At 45.5% G+C, this 13,947-nt stretch overlaps 1 protein-coding gene across 2 annotated transcripts in view; it reads right to left on the bottom strand.

Annotated features, from left to right (window-relative positions):
• MAD1L1 (mitotic arrest deficient 1 like 1) overlaps positions 1-13,947 on the bottom strand; it is a 618,640-nt gene that overhangs the window by 396,085 nt on the left and 208,608 nt on the right. For both annotated transcript variants that reach the window (XM_083153057.1, XM_083153060.1), the window contains exon 12: positions 13,670-13,810. In XM_083153057.1, coding sequence (XP_083009183.1) covers positions 13,670-13,810 — 141 coding nt within the window. The remainder of the gene's footprint in view (positions 1-13,669; positions 13,811-13,947) is intronic.

The raw sequence follows: 13,947 nt of genomic DNA, 5'->3' as shown, positions 1-13,947 counted from the left end.
TGCCATGCTTCGGGCATGGTGCCTCGCAGTGCTTGGCACACTATTCTAACTATGTCCACTTGGATAGTAAAGAATGATACAAGTGCACCAGCACCAAAAACCTGAAAAAGTCAACCACGGTCCTGCCGATCAGCCGGTGTTTAGCTAGCGTTACTGCTGCACTATCGGTCCGCGACTATCTTTACGTGTCTAAGTAAGCCGCATCGACAAAGGGTGGTCGACCATCCCATGGTCTACCTGAACCACAACAACCCAGCATCCGGATACTGCCAATTAGAGCATAGATAGATTGGTTATTCTGGTTGAGTCGCTCAGATGCGAATTCGAAGCTTTGTGAGTCAAACAGATTCCGCCTTGCGAATGGTGGCACTTCAGCCCACCATTCGCACGGCGCGTATGTTCGTACGGCATGCGAATGGATGTTTTACATAAATATCCATTCGCAGCATTGAATGATGTGGAACGTGCACGCAGATCTAAGGTTGCTCAGAGCAACCTTAGATCTGTTTGCACATTCTGAGGGAAGTGGGTGGGCAGCTGACATCTGGTGTTGTCAGCTGCCTGCCCCATCACCTCATTAGCATGAGAACACCCAGTGTTCTCATGCGGGGCGTTCCCATATGCTAATGGGATGCCCCCGCCAGCAAGGATGAGTGCGTGCACCTAGCGAACAACAAACATCATGCCCATATGCGAATGAACGCAGCCCTGCGAATGGACCTGAATAAGGTCCTTAGTCCATTCTAAATCTCAGTTTAAAACACAAAACTGTCATTTTAGTTCGTTAGATGCACAAAGGCGGCCAGCATAGTCACTGCAAAGAGGCATTTGCAGCCTCGCACGGCAACACTGTGTTCCAGGAACAAATACAGTAGCTCCTGTGTTTTGTCTCCTAGCTCTGATCAAGACCAAAGTCACTACAGGGAATAAATAGAAAACAGCAGCGACTCCGTATCAAAGGAATATTAACATTAATATCCAGCTATAGCACATACCAAATTTACTATATCGCAACCCTTCCCTTCCATATAGAAACGGGTGGGGACTTGTTTATTATGGGCATCAGTAACTGAAATGGTAAATACAAATCACGTACCTACCAGAACGGGTATGGGTCATTGGGTTGACCAACATTATATCAACATGCATTGGGTCAACCACGAAGGCAGGTATTCAATGCTGTGGGCAAATGGTGACAGCGAGCAGAGCTTCCTGCTTGCTGTCACCACTTACCCTGACCATATTCAACGCAGCCCCCTCATACGCCAATTCCCCCTCGCTATGGTTTAGGTCGACACATGAAATATGCTGACACGCCTAAGGCCGTCATGGATGGAAGGTGGATACAAGCATTAGGTCGACATAGGCTAGGTCGACATGGGTTTTTCCACAATTTTTTTGTCCCGAATGTCGACATGGACACCATACCGGTGTACCACGTCTGCACGCAATGCTTCGGGCACGGTGCCCCGCTACGCTCGGCACTCTATTCTATTTCCCCTCCACACACTAGTGGATGGTAGGGCATTAAATACCACCTGTTGGCACAAAATAAGAGTATGCCGACATACTCTGTAAGATAGCGTTCCCGCTAGGCTGTTTTAGCGGGGCGCTGCGTCCTGCCCGATTTCTAAAGGGCAAAATGCGCCCTGCCCCTCCAGCAGCGCCCCGCTAAAAGAGCCTGCTGCATGACTAATGTTGTGCCAGGGGAAGCTCCAGGCACCGCAATCTCGGCGGCGCTAGGCTTACCCGGCAGCTCACTGACTTCGGCGGGGCCAGACTGAGGAAGCCCGGGCACGCCCGCTTTGGTGACGCGGCGGCCCGGTCACGCCTCCTCTGGTGACGCGGCGGCCCGGGCACGCCTCCTCTGGTGACGCGGCGGCCCGGGCACGCCTCCTCTGGTGACGCGGCGGCCTGGGACCGTCTACAACGATGACGTCGGCGGGCCCGGTCCGCCCCCATCCCGTACAGTGGTGCCCTGCCCCCAAAAATTCCTAGGGGGAACTCTAGTAAGAGAGAATGCCGACATTTTGGCTGTCGACCTTCGGCATGTCAACCTATTTCATGTGTCGACCTAAGCCATGTTGGCCTTCAGTGGTCGACCCAATGACATATACCCTACCACAACAGACGCCCCTCTTTATGTGTTTCTTTAAATACCAGAAACCTTATTCACGGGCCACCGTCTGAACCGCCACCACCGTTTTTAGACCAGGGCAGGCGACAGGGGGGGGGGTCAAAGGGGGACACTCGTACCATGCCACAACCTTCTGAGGGGCCCCAAGGCTCTGAGGGGCTGCAAGCATGGCTGCAGCAGTGCATCCATAGCAATGGTTTATAAAAGGTGCTGCCTGCCCACCTAGGTTAATGGAAGGAAACCCAATCCAGTACCCCCCCTTGGTCTGGTCACCTGTCCAGTTACCAGTAATAAGGAGTTAAGGGACATCACGCAACACAGTGAACCGTACAATGCACAATGCTGTGCCCCCCCTGCCCTATTATATTGCATAGTGAATATTATCTTTTTTTTTTTTTTCTAATAAAAACCTGGGTGTGCGGTTGGGGGGGGGGAGAGATATCAAAGTACCGGGCCCCAAGATTTCTGTTCCCGTCCTTGTTCTAGACCATTACTTGTGCTCACCAACTGAACCCCTTACCTGCAAATACGTTAACAAGACACTTTGCTTTTAACATTGGGAACGATGTAAACTCCTATCAATGAGAACGCTCTTCCTGGGATACTTAATCTATTCATCTGCTATGAAAGCGCTGTAAAAGTTTCCCGAGCAGATCAGACGCGCCAGCCCTTCATAAATCAAACACAGATGTCAGGAAGCATTACTGCATTAGCAAGGAGCACAACGGAGAGGGGGAAACTGCAATACTTTCCGACACAACCATTCGGTAACAGAGCTGATCAATACAGGTAAAATTCCAATTCTGTTTTCTGCCAATCAGCTGGTTTGCAGAAAATGAACAAAACAAAAAAACCTACTCATGGTAGCTCTGGATTAAGATAAATAAAATCACAGCGAGATAAATGTGACCAAATAGTATTCTCTATTTACCCTCTAGCAGCTGGACCGCCGGAACAGCAATGGCGAGAATTTTTATCAGCTCCAGTACTTAAGGCGTTAACACAGACATTTTTTTTTTCAATGAAATACATGGCTAAAAAGTGAATGAAAAGAGAAGGCAGCAGACTTGGAGCGATCCAAGAGACTATATATGCAATAAATACAGGATGTGCAAAACTGCAGACATAGCTAATACGGACACCAATAAGTGGACGGGATGTCTAATCTTTCAATATAACTGTAAAGAATGCAGAATCCAGTGGAACCTCAGCAAACAGCATGTTCTTTTTGAAAATAAATGACAAATACGTAAAAAAAAAAATTCACGCATACACAAATTAGAAAAAGGTAACCGCTTATCCTACAAAAACACCCTTTATCCAAAAGGGCACAAAGCACGTACCCTGCTCCCACAAAAAAAATAAAATAAGATAAAAACTCAGATTCAGCAGTTTTATTATGCTGATTCCACCTTTCGATGCCTGGTGCTATCCGCCAGGCAATGAAATCCTGTATACAGTGGAATTAAAAAGACAACAAGGGAGGGGGGGAGGGGGGGGGGATAGCAACCATAGAATTGTTGGCATCAGCGGTTTTAAGACTCTTAGGTTTTGATTTTATAGGGAATAAAAAAAACTAAGAAGAGTTGGTAATCTTTTTCATTAAGATGTCTGTAAAATAATTCAGTTTAAAAGGCAAAAAAATATTAAATTCTCTAATTAGAAGTAAAACAATTTCAGATTGGTCAGCATGCATAAGTCGTTTTTGATGGGAAGGAAGAACAGCCTTGAGCACATATGTTCCCATCTTTTAGTGGGGCCCAAGATTTAATGGGATGGGAACAAATGAAGACCGTTTCTTTAATCCAGATACACGCAATAAATGAGTTTCTAAAAAGGAGAAAAGTACATTTTGCAGCTCTGTGGTCATGGGCATACAGTTTTATAATCTATTGGGGTATTCAAAGTCGCTGGGGGAAATAGTTGCCGCCATCAGTTCCGACAAAACAGTTCCGATTTTAAAACAAGTCAGATCTATTTTTCGTAAACGGCCATGGAGTGCTGAATTAACGGCCGTGTTAGACAATCCATGGCCGTTTTCGCCGACACGTCCACTTTCCGACATTCGACAGCCAGAACATTGAACTTCGGCTGTTGAGCTACAGTCGACCTGGGTGAAAACAGCCTGGGATTCCGACTGTTGGGAAGTTCCGACAGTCAGAATCCCATATTGAAAATCCATTTTTTGGCACTTCGCAATGACGGCGTTTGCCTTTAATCGGGATTCGGTCAGCAAGTCGACAAAAAATAGGTCGACAGTCAATAGATCAACAGGCCATTGGTTGACACATGAAAAGGGTCAACATACCTTAGGTCAAGATGGTCAAAAGTCGACACAAACAATAGTCTGACATGGAAAAGATCGATATGAAAAAGTTTTCCCCTTTTTTTTCAAGAACCGGTATTTATTTTTCAAACTTAACTAACCAAGTGGACATAGTGGGAGAATGTAATAGTGTGCCCGAAGCATGGTGAATGAAGCGAGCCATGTGAAGGGACGTGGTGCACTTAGACACCTAAAAATTTGAAAATGTATGTCGACATGTCTACCTAAGCCATTTCAACGTTTTTAATGTGTTGACCTATGGCCTGTCTACCTTAATTGAGTTGAAGGTATAACCCATACCCACCTTTATCAACCCTAGTAAAAGCATTTTGATGTGTGTGGCACAACCGCTTACTAGTATATACAGTAGGTCCACATTGTTGGCTTCCCCAGTGTGTCAACACACTGGTAACTCACACACAAGACACAAGCTTTTAAAAAAAAAAAAAAAGATGTCCATAGCAACCAATGAGATGTCTATTTCTAGGATGCAATAGAGAAATTATATAGAATCTTATTGGTTGCTATGGGCAACAATCACCACTTTTATTTTTAGAAGCTTTAGTAAACTGAACCCAATGAGTTCCAAACGCCAGAACACACGTGGAACAGGAATGCACTATCCACAATAAATTAAGCTATTAGGTCTAGAAGGACAATGTCCTACCTACTGTATTAACCCTTTCAAATCCAACATCTTAGTCAGGCTCAACAGCCCTAGCGCTAGTAGCAGATCCAATGGTGAATTTATCAAAGAAGAACATTAACATTCAATGTTCTGAATTAAATAATAATAAATGACAGTTCATTTAAACATTTAAACCAGAATGTTGCAAAAATTTGGACTGCAAATGGTTAATGCTATTTACTCTTTTAAATGTTGCAGATAAAATACTGCGCTACAAAATCTTCTTCCGCTTTCAATAACTGGACGACAGGTGGCGGAAGCATATTTTCGGCAGTACAAAGACAGAGGAAGCTTGGCGCATCACTACCACCTTTTTATTATCTTTTTGGTCCCATTAGGTTTCTGCAGCGCCTATTAAAAACAGACTTAAGCTGGGTACACACTAGAGCAGGGCTGGGCAACACCGGCCCTCCAGATGTTGATGAACTACACGTCCCAGCATGACTTGCATCAGTTTCAGCATGGCCACATAGCAAAACTAATGCATAGCATCCTGGGATGTGTAGTTCACTAACATCTGGAGGGCCGGTGTTGCCCAGCCCTGCACTAGAGCAATGGGAATTCTGGCATCGGAATGAATCCCGGTCAGCCCAGGTTGCCCATACATACTGCAGCAACGTTTATGAATTACAGAACGGAATGTGGGGTAAATGGAGCTTGGAGAAGTATCTATCCCCATAAAGGACGTTATGTGCCAGGTGATAATGCTTCAGCCAATCAGCTCCTATCAATTTACATATCGGAGCTGATTGGCTGGAGCATTATCACCTTGTACATACCATTCTCTGTGGGGATAGATAACACCACTCTAAGGAGGTTATTCTGATCGTAGCGGCCAAACGTGCATACGTTCGCTATTAACGTACGCTATCCGTACGCGGCCGTTGGGGTTAAGTCCACCCACAACTCAGCCGCATTCGTACGGCCAGAAACATCGGCAAAGGGGAGTGGCGTACAATTGAGCGTACGCCAACGTACACAGACGGGCCAGCCCTTACACTCCGACAACTGGCGTACAATTGAGCGTACACCACCGTTTACGGACGTCTCTCGGCCGTCTTCCCACCGACTTCTTGCGGCTATCTGAGCGTACGCCAGCTTGCACGGACGGGTCCCTATTGTTTTCAATAGAAAACTCAGCTTATGTCACCGCTCGTGAGAGTGAGCGTACGTCCGTGTACGCTGACATACCCTTCACATATATGGACCTGCAAATCTTGCCTTTCAACTATAATTATGAAAATTAATTAAATTGATTGAATTAATTAATGTGCAAAATAGTGGGCATGGGCTTAAAACATTGCTGAAACATCCTTTGTAGGTGTTAGATGTGGTTTATGTTATTGTATCATAAATACAAAACCTATGTTTGTATTAAAGTGAACACGTTGACACATGTCGACTTGTGTAGATTGAGTGTGCTACTGTGTAAAGTCTATGAAAGCACGTAGTGAATGTGTCTAACTGTTTAACAAATACCTACCTTAGCATATATAAGCAGGTCTTAAGGCCCATACACACTTGCCGATTTTCAGCTGAAAATCGCTCAAAACAGCCGTTTTGAGCGATTTTCAACTGAAAATCGCCTAGTGTGTATGCCCCCCAGATTGCCGACTAGCGATGATGCGCGCTCCCGCATCATCGCTAGCAATGTGGTTCATCTGCTGGTTTTACCAGCAGATGCAGCGATGATGGATGGTTTACCATCCATCATCGCTGTGTGTGTACGCTGTGCCGGGCTGAAAGATTAACCACTTTCAGCCCGGCTCCCTCCCCCGGCTCCCGAGTCCCTCCCCCTCCCCCTGCTTGTCACACGGAGACGGAGCAGGGGGAAGAAGACACACTGGCAGCCACACCTCCACCTGTCAGTGGAGCTGCAGCCGCCCGCTCCGGAGTCCGTCCGTCCGCCCCCCTTCCTCACCCGCTTGCAGCAGCAGTCACCTCACCTGTCACCGGAGATGCATCCAGCCGCCCGCTCCCAAGTCCATCTGCCCCCCCCCCCCCCCCTCACCCGCACGCAGCAGCAGCATCAGTTGTTTCCAGTCCCCCTGCTGCCTCCTCAGCTGCAAATAAAACAATAGCAGCAATTCTCTAAAGTGAGACCACTGCCACCAATGTAAGGCTGCCTAATCAGATATATATATATATATAAACCCGGTCACCCGGTCACCGTCTGTTCTTGTAGCTGGTGACCGGGTGACCGGGTTTATATTATCAATTACACCATGTGGTACTAATAGCCCACACTGAGGAAATTAATGGTACGAGCAGTGTACCGATGGTCTGATTTTATGTGTTTAAAATAAAATCTTTTTATCAAAATAATATTGCACTATCGAGCGCTTCCTTCCATCCCCCTTTCTCCAGATACTCTTGGTTCTGATTGGATCCCAGGACCCATCCAGGTGGGAAGCAGCGGCCAAAAACAGTGACCTAGTGTTAAAAGGAAAACTGAAGGACAACAGTGTCTGATGAACTGCACGAGTATCCATTAATGGACTTTCTTTAAAACCCAGGCAGTCAAGCTAGCGCACCTACATACCCCCACTTGCAAATAATATATATATATATATATATATATATATATATATATATATATATATATATATATATATATATATATATATATACACACAGTGTATGTATGTGTGTACATATATACATACATATATATATATATATATATATATATATACAGTATATGTGTGTATGTTTATATATATATGTATGTATATATATATATATATATATATATATGTATATATATATATATATATATATATATATATATATATATATATATATATGTGTGTGTGTGTATATATACACACCTACAGATGGAGTCGGCTCCATCATTGCAGGGGCTGGCGGTGGATTCGCCACATGCCAGCCCCCGCCAGACTTTGCAAGGGGACACGCGCGCGTATCCTTACAACGGAGCTCCCCTCGCCGCCGGTCCCCGCCACGTTCCCCTACCTCCCCGTCTCCCTGAAGCGGAGACAGACAGGGCTCCCGTCCCCCGCTGTCGGTAAACTGGGACGCGTGTGCGTGTGGGACAGTCACGCGTCCCAGTCAGATGTAGTGTCTGCTCGCCAGCAGGGGCCGGTCTGGTGTGCGCTGGCGCTGGAGGAGCGGCGCTACATCTGTGTGTATATGTGTATATATATATATATATATATATATATATATATATATATATATATATATATATCACCACTGCTCACCAATTTATATTATGGCAGGAATGGCCAGGGCGGCATTTACCTGATCGCTGGGCTCCGAATATACTCAGCCCAGCGATCAGTTCTGAATCAGGCCCCAAGTACAGAAATGCACTGAAATTAAAGGGCCTCTTCTCCCACCCTTGCAATACAAACCCCGCCCATTATGTAAATATCCTTTTATAATGAAAGATTTTCATCAAAGTCTTTGACCGCCTGAAAATCTCTTGCTCTTTGGGGAAAGTAGCTCAGTGTGTACGCACTACTTTGGTGAAAGATATATCTATCAGAGATTTTGGCAAAGTCTTTTGAAATGAAAATCTTCAAGTGTGTATGGGCCTTTACAAAGATTCTTACCTTAAATTAAACAAACCTTTAAATGTAGAGAAGTATAGAAAGATAAGCTTCCAATGTGTTTGAGTGCTGTGTGTGGCTTGCAGGTAGTGAAATCATGGTTTGGACTTAATAGACTGCAGCATTGGTTATTACATTCAGGTGTATGTGTTTGGTAGTAACCAGCGTAAATTAGCTAACCCAGGCGCACGCTGGCATGCGGTATCTGTAGGGGTGGTTTGAGATGGCGGTTGGCGGCCGCCTGTTTTGTGTCCGAAATGAACGGTGCTTTAGTCGATCGTGCGGTAGTAGCACCGCTCATTTTTGGTGCACACCCCCGTGTACGCCCATATTTACGCCCATTTTCCCTCATTACTTCGGCCGCTCCCCTCATCACGCCCCTATGCCGCCCCCAATGCCCGTACACTCGCGTATAGGTTTTTTGCGCACGTAGAGACCCGTCCGTAAGCGTTGTGGAGTGTTCGCGCCTGCGCATTAGCGAATGTACGCATGCGCAGATCATAAAAAATCCTGGGACGTACGCGTACGGCCCGGCCGCACCAACCAGAATAAGGCCCCAAGTTTCATACCTTTACCTCACTGTTGCGTCCTTCATTAGCATGCATGGTGTCGCTAGCGATAGGTTCGATGTGCAGCACATCAAACCTAACATAGGGGCAGATTTATTAAGCTCGGTGAAGTGATAAAGTGTCTGGTTTTTATCACCGGCCATTCAGCTCCTACCTGTCAGGTTTCAAAACAAGCCTGTAACTTCACAGGTAGGAGCTGATTGGCTGGTGATAAAAAACAGACAGTTTATCACTTCACCGAGCTTAATAAATCTGCCCCATAGTCACAAGCAACTGCGTATCGCTGGTGTGTACCAAGCTATAGTACAAGACAACACAGAACAAGTACATGGTACATAAACATTGCGGCATCAGCCTGCTCAGCACTAAGCAGCAGAGCAGCAGCAACCAAAATAAAGTCTTTAAAATGCAAACATACCAAAGCAGTGTAAAATGAGCTTATCAAAGTAATAAAGCTTAATAAGAAAAAGCGGACATCCAAGTACAGGTATAAAACTCACAGTCACACCCACAACGCACTTCCATCTGTATATTTTACAGTGACTATTGATCGAAAATTGACAATGAAAAAAAAATGGATTTTTAAGAAAACTTGATTATGATACTTTCCATGAAATAAAAATGGACACTGGAACGATCTTGTCCTAACAATTCTTAGGTTATCAACTTCTTGAAATTACAGGTTATATTTAGTGAGATCCGAGTATTTATGAAACTCACTATTTGCTGCCACCTTGTGGAAAGTCATCATGTACTACAGTAAGTGTGAATTACTGTGTATTCGCACCTTTCAGAATGGTCATGTTATCCTGACTTCAGACACATAGGGGGGAGATGTATGAAGCAGTGATAAGCGAGGAGAAGTGATAAAGTGCCTGGTACTTTATCACTGGCCAATCAGCTCCTAACTGTCCCTTTTTAAACTCCGTCTGTACATTAACATTCAGGAGCTGATTGGCCGGCGATAAAGTACAGTATCAGCCACTATCACCTCTCTTCCGTTATCATTGCTTCATACAGCTATCCCATAATTGGTTACTGGTTTCGCAATGTTGATCAAATAAAAAGTGCTCATATCTGTGCTGCTGCATGTCCACTACTTGCTAGCGTCTGCATGGTCATCCATCCTCATATCACACTTATTACTGAAGTAGCTCGTAATAAAGCTAAATACTTCTCCTAAATATTGTTCTACCAACAAAGAAGCTGCTTTTCAGCCACTTTACAACAGTACATAAGTGGTTCAGAGACTCACCGGAAAAGATCCGTTTAACTTCTCACTGCTGTGAAATCGAACAGAAGTAAAACATGGGAGCAGAGAGGGTTAGATTTGAGTGAGCTATTTTGTTTCTGTGCAGGGAAAATACTGGCAGCTTTATTTTTACACTGCAATATTGAACTCACGTTGAAATCAAACCCTACATAAATCTAATTCTCTGCACAAGTTACATCTGCCCCCTCTGCAGTGCACATGGTTTTGTCCATTTGAGAAGGAATTTGCCTTTAAGAGTGTGAACCAGAATAAGGGCCTATGTGCTGAAAAGGGACTTTGTGATAAAGAATTATTTTTCCTCACTGCCAGCACCATGGACTGGGGTTATAACACAATGAACCAGCACTGAGGACTGACAACGGAATGAGATGGTAAGAATACTTGAAGAGGTACCGTAAATGCAATGGGAGATAGAACCATCAACCGGGTGGAGAAAAAAGAAAGCAGGAATATAGCTGGAGAGACAATACAAGCAGATACTGGAACCGCCGCATCACTAGAATAAATGCAGCCCAGCGACCGGCTGTGTAACGGATAAGGTGACACTTTTTGGTCAATGAGCTAACAGGTTCCCATTCTAGCCCTCGGTCTTACTGGCAAACAATGTGTGAGCATATGGACTTTGATGTGCCAAAATTGTCAGGCTCATAATTAACTGATTAGAATACATATGGTGCTCTCAGTCACACTAAATCTCTCCTTAACGTAAAAATCACAGGGAACTAGTCAGTGTGTCAGCATGTCTTCCCAGCGTCGCTCTCTTCATTAATGTTTCATATAGAGCCAAATGCGTTGCAATAAAATGGCAATTAATGTGATTATGTTTACAGCGATCCTGCAGTCTGTGCAGCTGGGGCAGTTGTTAGAAGGCCCTCTGTTTGGCAATGTGCTGCTCCTCTCCGAGAGGTAAGACTGGGCACTGTGGTGGGTTCTCTGTAACTGGGGAAGCCATAGAGGTCAGTGGCACACTGGGGAAGTGCAGACTGTCATGTCCCAGAATCACACAGTGAGGCCCGGAGAATCTGCTGTCATTTTGTGTGTGTGTGTGTGTGTGAACACAAGTTTCTTGCTGCAGATCAGAGGAAGCCCTGGAGGACTCTTATATTAAAACACTGATATATGGATACTATAATCGTAGCCTTGGGACCATTAGACTGGACTACATTGTATCCACATTGTCTTGCTGCCTTACCACAAACCACACTAACCACATGAACTGTAATACTGGATAACATTCCGGTTCTAAAGGGGTTTGATTGATTTGGATGCAGTTATCAGCTTTTCTGCAAATGTTCATAGGAACAGGACAACTCATTAACATAACAAGCTCCCATGTTTACAGCACCGGAATAAGCACTGTACCACGCCGTGTGCTGACCACCAATCTGCTGTTATACCAGACGCCCGCCCTATGAAAAAAACATCCAGCTGCTTTAATATACACCTTGGTACTTGTTTCCTATCTGGGCGCCCAGGTTTTCTACGTACGGCACCGTAATGAAATCGGATCGCATCGCATCGTACACATACACGATATTGAACGATGCGATGCGATCCGATTCGATTTCCCATAGGAAACAATGTGAAATGGCTCAATTTAGCCAAATTATCATAGGAACAATAGTAAATGGGCCAAAAACACCCCTGAACATTGAAATGTCCCCCCAAAAGTAGTTGACGCCACCCCGCCATCAACGTGAACCCGAAGCGTGGCGAGCGCAGCGAGCCCGCGAGGGGCGGCGGTACGCGTCCTCCGACCTTTTCATGCCCTACTATCCACTAGGGCGTGGAGTGAGAATAGAATAGTGTGGCGAGCGCAGCGAGCCACCGAGCCCGAAGCGTGGCGAGCGCAGCGAGCCCCGCGAGGGGACGCGGATACCTTCACAGTTATACGCGTCCCCTCGCGGGCTTCCCAGGTGTCCATGGCGACGCGGACACCTGGGAAGCCCGCAAAGGGACGCGTTTACCTGTGAAGGTATCCGCGTCCCCTCGCGGGGCTCGCTGCGCTCGCCACGCTTCGGGCTCGGTGGCTCGCTGCGCTCGCCACACTATTCTATTCTCACTCCACGCCCTAGTGGATAGTAGGGCATGAAAAGGTCGGAGGACGCGTACCGCCGCCCCTCGCGGGCTCGCTGCGCTCGCCACGCTTCGGGTTCACGTTGATGGCGGGGTGGCGTCAACTACTTTTGGGGGGACATTTCAATGTTCAGGGGTGTTTTTGGCCCATTTACTATTGTTCCTATGATAATTTGGCTAAATTGAGGCATTTAACATTGTTTCCTATGGGAAATCGAATCGGATCGCATCGCATCGCATCGTTCAATATCGTGTATGTGTACGATGCGATGCGATCAGATTTCTCTACGGAGAATAGCATGGTGCGCAATTAACTTAGCGGGCGCCCAGATAGGAAACAAGTACCTACACCTTCTTTTCTATTGGTAAATTGGCGCACAGTATTACATAGTGGAGGTTATTAATATTGCTTTATAGAAGGTAAGGGCTATTTTTCAGAAACTCATTGTCCAGAAAGAAATATATATAATACAGTAATAATGTCAGTGTGGAACACAGCTACACCCAAAACAAAAAGGGCTGTGTCAAGAAGGGTATGTAGTCATTAATGTCATCATTCATGTCGACTGGGTCCGAATGTCGACAGTGAACAAGGAGACAGTAGAAGTTTAGGTCAGGCTGCAGCCATTTTGTGTCACACATCAAGGAGAGTGCTGGGAAATGTATAAAAAGTTCATGTAGAATCGAGTAGACAGGCTTCTGGTCTGGCCAATCTCTGTTAACCAGGTCATAGAAACCGCTGGAAAGCTGTAGCAGTGCAATGTACTTTAATTATTGATCTTTATAGTCAATGGCGTGTCAGAACACAAAGGGTTTCCACAATGCTCGGACCACAAATGAAACAAGCAGAGGTTTTGCCCTACGTCCAATGTTTATGTGCACTGCGCTGGCCAGCAAGTATTCCACACGGAGATACGTTTTAGGCACCTGCCATATTTATTATACTTACTGACCATGTAAATAGATCAGCCAGGCAGAAAGAATGGCTGTTATACCTGTAGCTTTACTATATAGTCACCAATTACCTCCATTTCAGCATTGTGCTTGTGAAGTCTCTGCAGAATCTCCTCTGACTCGCGAAGACGGCGGCTGAGCTGAGGCGTGTGCTCTGATGGGGTCAGCTCGCTGTCGTACGAATCCAGGATCGCTCTCATTCCATCACGTTCCTGGAGAAATTGCCAAGCAAAAGAAGGAGACGTGTCATTCATCAGATGTATCACCAGACACAGGAATGAAAACATGCTACATGCTATAATTAAGCCTGAAGAGTCAGACAAGATCCTGTGAAACTTACATTAATTCA

This window comes from Crinia signifera, chromosome 7 (assembly GCF_055691185.1).
Source record: "Crinia signifera chromosome 7, ASM5569118v1, whole genome shotgun sequence".
NCBI classification, from domain to species: Eukaryota; Metazoa; Chordata; class Amphibia; order Anura; family Myobatrachidae; genus Crinia; species Crinia signifera.
Note: the sequence above shows the minus strand (reverse complement) of the source record. Positions and strands in the feature narration are given on the sequence as shown.